Source organism: Rutidosis leptorrhynchoides, chromosome 1 (assembly GCF_046630445.1).
Source record: "Rutidosis leptorrhynchoides isolate AG116_Rl617_1_P2 chromosome 1, CSIRO_AGI_Rlap_v1, whole genome shotgun sequence".
Taxonomy (NCBI): Eukaryota; Viridiplantae; Streptophyta; class Magnoliopsida; order Asterales; family Asteraceae; genus Rutidosis; species Rutidosis leptorrhynchoides.
The window spans coordinates 196,422,372-196,426,643 of record NC_092333.1 but is presented as its reverse complement, the minus strand read 5'-3'; the positions used below and the strand labels follow the sequence as shown (position 1 = coordinate 196,426,643).

The window sequence follows — 4,272 nt, the reverse complement described above, 5'->3', positions numbered from 1 at the left end:
TTTCAAAACATAACTATTAGTTAAAAAATATTTCAACTGAACATATAATTCGCGGAACCTTGTAATTCGGTTACAAAACAAATACGGAGTAATTGTTATTTTGTGTAATGTATTTTTTGTAACTATTTAAAGAAGCAAATGTCTTATTGATTTCTTTCACTTTTCGTGAAAAATCCGTCCTTTTTATATTTGACCCCAAAATCTGACTTCTAGCCCAGATACGTTGAACTCACAATATCTCACACACACACACAAATGCTCCTACGCATCTTCCATTTATTTTCTTCATTTAATTCAATTAATTAATTAAATAAATAAAAATAAATTTATTATCACTACGTTTTATCCCCATTTGCTCCCTCCTCCTTTCCTCCATCAAAATTTCCCCTAGGGTTTCATGAATCAATCCTTATATGCTACTTTCTTTCAAGATTTTGATTCTGATTGATACCAGGTTACGTTCTCTTCGCCAATCATAGCTTCAATTTCTTTTAATTTTTCTTTTTGATAAAATCATATCAATATATACATATATATTAATAAATTTAGTTAATTTGATATTTAAAACAGAAGCTAATCTAATTTGGAACGATTGGGTTCATAGCTTCGTCCAGAATATTGAGATTGAAATATGTGATGAATTGATTGGTCAACTATTTGCTGTTTGAATCTAAGAATTAAAGGTTTTGGCTTTGAATAATTTTGCGTGTTAACTGTTTGATTGAATTCCCGTGAGAGATAAGCTTGTATAATTAATAGGGATTAGTTAGGTTTATTTAGAAAATGGATGATCTTATAATGGATACTAATGGATTGGGCGACAATTCGGATATGGAAGGCGATGATTTAAGGATTGACAATATAGCTGAAAAAGATGTTAGTGATGAAGAAATCGATGCTGAAGATCTCGAAAGACGTATGTGGAAGGATCGAATTAAGCTTAAAAGATTGAAAGAGAAGCAAAAAATGTTAGCACAATTAGCTGCAGAAAAACAAAAGGCTAAGCAAACGAGCGATCAGGCCCGTAGGAAGAAGATGTCTAGGGCTCAAGATGGGATTTTGAAATACATGTTGAAGTTAATGGAAGTGTGTAAAGCTCGTGGTTTCGTTTATGGGATCGTTCCTGAAAAGGGTAAGCCCGTTAGTGGTTCGTCTGATAATCTACGGGCTTGGTGGAAAGAAAAAGTCAAGTTTGATAAAAACGGGCCAGCAGCGATAGCGAAATATGATGCTGATTGCATTGCGAAAGGGCAAGGAATCGGTTGTCAAAATGGGAACCCGAATAGTGTTCTTCAAGATTTACAAGATGCTACTTTGGGCTCGCTTTTGTCGTCTTTAATGCAACATTGTGATCCACCTCAGAGGAAGTTTCCTTTAGAGAAGGGGCTTCCGCCCCCGTGGTGGCCCACGGGGGATGAAGATTGGTGGACGAGATTAGGGTTACCAAAGGGTCAATCGCCCCCTTATAAAAAACCACATGATTTAAAGAAAATGTGGAAAGTTGGAGTTTTAACTGCTGTTATAAAACACATGTCTCCAAACATTGCTAAAATTAGAAGGTTGGTTCGTCAGTCGAAGTGTTTACAGGATAAAATGACAGCTAAAGAGAGTTCGATTTGGTTAGCGGTTTTAAACCGAGAAGAAGGTTTGATTTTACAATCGAGTGGTGATAATGGTGGGTCCGGGATAACCGAAACACCTTCGGGTGGCTGTTTGGATAAAAACCGACCTTCAAATAGCTATGATAGTGATTATGATGTTGACGGAATTGAAGATACTCGGGCCTCGGTTTCATCAAAAGATCGTGATGTCCCACCGCCGCCACGTCAGCATGATAAAACAGAAAAACAAAGGGGAAAAAGAAGAAAACGGGAGCAGTCGAAGGCTTTGCAGAAACAAATAGTACCGTACGAGCCGCAAGATGCGCTGCCTGATATAAACCATACAGACTTGTCTTTTTCTGGTTACCAGATTCAAGAAAGTGTGCAGGAAGATCATGCGTTGACAGGTGTCAGGCCATTATTGGTGGACAATGTGACTGATGTTCAGTTACCTGCAAATGAATTGCAAAATGTTTCTAACGTTAATCCAGACATGTTGCTATATCCACCTGTTCAAGAATCTGAATATAGACCAACTGGGGTCCACCAAGAACCTTCGAGTTCTGAATTACATAATGTGAATCTTTACGGTGTACAACATCCCGTTCACGAGTTCCAGAATGGGAATACGGGTGAGGTGGGTCCCAGAATAATTGAAAAAGTTGGACTTCAAAATGAGCATGAAAGACCGGTAGATAACCAGTTTGAATCATCAATTAATAGCTTGTCGTTAGATTATGGGGCGTTCAGTCCGTTTACTCTTGGTATAGATGGAACGACATCACTGAATACCGATTTTAATTATCTGCTTGATGAAGACTTTAATGAAGACGACCTCATGCAGTACTTCGGAGCGTAAATTTTCAGATTGTTCTTCAATGGATAACTGTAAGTCCATCCTTTTTTTATTGTTGTAATAACAAACCAACCTTTGTTTTCCATTTTGGCTATTTTTCGTGAAATTGTTTAAATTGTACTTGCTTATCTTTCTGTAACTTGTTGAGGCGCTTGTGTGTATGTGTAGAGTCTAGATATGTTAGACCATTTCTAACCAGTCAGAGGCAAGAGACAATTTGTGCACTTTTTGGTGAAAAAGTCGGTGTTTGACTGTGACCTTCGTTAACCCAAAAGGTCAAATTTTTGTGTCAAATATCCGTAGGGTGATGTGTAGAATTTGATTGGAAATTGAGGGGTAGAAAATAAATTAAATACTCCGTAATAAATATAAAATGAGTAAAGCTATGATTGGTGGGGGCAAATCTCACGCTGAAGGTAAATTTGGTCAATATTCCGACTAACGCATGGTTAACAGGCGTCAATGTCCGTCAAAAAAGCCAGGTAGACTGACGGTTGAAATGTAACGTTCGGTTAGAATTGGTATTACGTCTGATAACATGTAAATGATGATGTGGCATCATTTATATGATCGCCACATCGTTCAAAATCCAGTCAACCCGATTCAGAGTTGGCTGGGTACATACAGTAACAAGCTTTGGAAAGTTTTGATGCTACATAATACAGTTGCAAAAATGTTGAAGTTTGATTTAGTCAGTTGTAATTTTCTGTAGGATAAATTACTAATCCCAGTGAATTGTTTTGGGTCATCCTGAACTGTACAACAAATTAGCCCACCCAAACCACCCATTTTGCCACCTCCTCTTCTGTTATTTAGACTTTATTCACTGCATTCTTAAAAGATTAGCTGTCTTTTTGGTTGCAGGTATTATGAATGCAAAAAGAGAACAAGTATAGCATTATTCAAGCTGATCTTTCTGATAAGAATGTTTTAGAGTATAGATGATAACCCGTTTTGTTTTTGCTGAGTTTGGTGGTAAATCAATAATGGTGGTGAGCAGTTTGCACACAATCTTTCCTGTAAAATGAATCTTTTTTGTCTTAATCAATTGTTTAGTGTTTATTTGTTACTCTCCTTTCATCAAATTTATATTAGAGTATATGATGGTGTTGCATTGTTTACTATCTTTATGTTCTTTTGGCATCTGTAAATATCATATTCATCTCATTTAGCCATTACAGCTCATTGAGTAGCCGATAAAGTTTTTACGATTTCACTAGATAATGCTTTCAATAATACTAGTACTGTTCTCAATCAAGAAGTTCATTTTTCTTTATTGTGTACGTTTTACACCTCTTGATCTACCATCCACGTACCTTACATATTACCTACCGGCACATAATAATCTTCATTTTCGACAATGTTATAATCGTTGTCTTTGACAAATATATTGTGCAATATTATGTATGCATACATGATTTTTCCAATCGTGTTCTTGCTATAGGCTCCTGCCGGTTGTTATAGTATATGACGACGATCATGTAGAAAAGTTCTCTCTAACATCCTTGCGAGGGAAGACTTTTTTTGTTAAAAAAACAACACCTGAAATCTCATTAACAAAGGATTCCCACGAAGGGTATAGGTTGTTCAAAGTAAGTAGCTATACCTTCAATAATTCTGAGGAATAGTGTTCCATTATACAGAATCGTCATTTGAAATGCCCAGTGGTTATTTTGGCGTTAGGCCCAAAGTAGTCGTTCATTAGCCTCCCATGTGTACCTACTCTATCTCAATTTATGTAATGCCTTCAATGTCGTTGATGACTACAACTTATCATAAAATTTCGACTCTTTTCTACTATATTGATCATTTGTA

At 36.4% G+C, this 4,272-nt stretch overlaps 1 protein-coding gene across 1 annotated transcript; it reads left to right on the top strand.

The window, feature by feature from the left end:
* The first annotated feature begins 313 nt into the window (after positions 1-313).
* LOC139867797 (ETHYLENE INSENSITIVE 3-like 3 protein) lies at positions 314-3,652 on the top strand. Its single transcript, XM_071856152.1, has 3 exons — positions 314-454; positions 571-2,489; positions 3,322-3,652. Exon 2 carries the CDS (start codon positions 784-786, stop codon positions 2,458-2,460), a length of 1,677 nt encoding a protein of 558 aa, XP_071712253.1. The 5' UTR covers positions 314-454; positions 571-783; the 3' UTR covers positions 2,461-2,489; positions 3,322-3,652.
* The last annotated feature ends 620 nt before the right edge of the window (positions 3,653-4,272 follow it).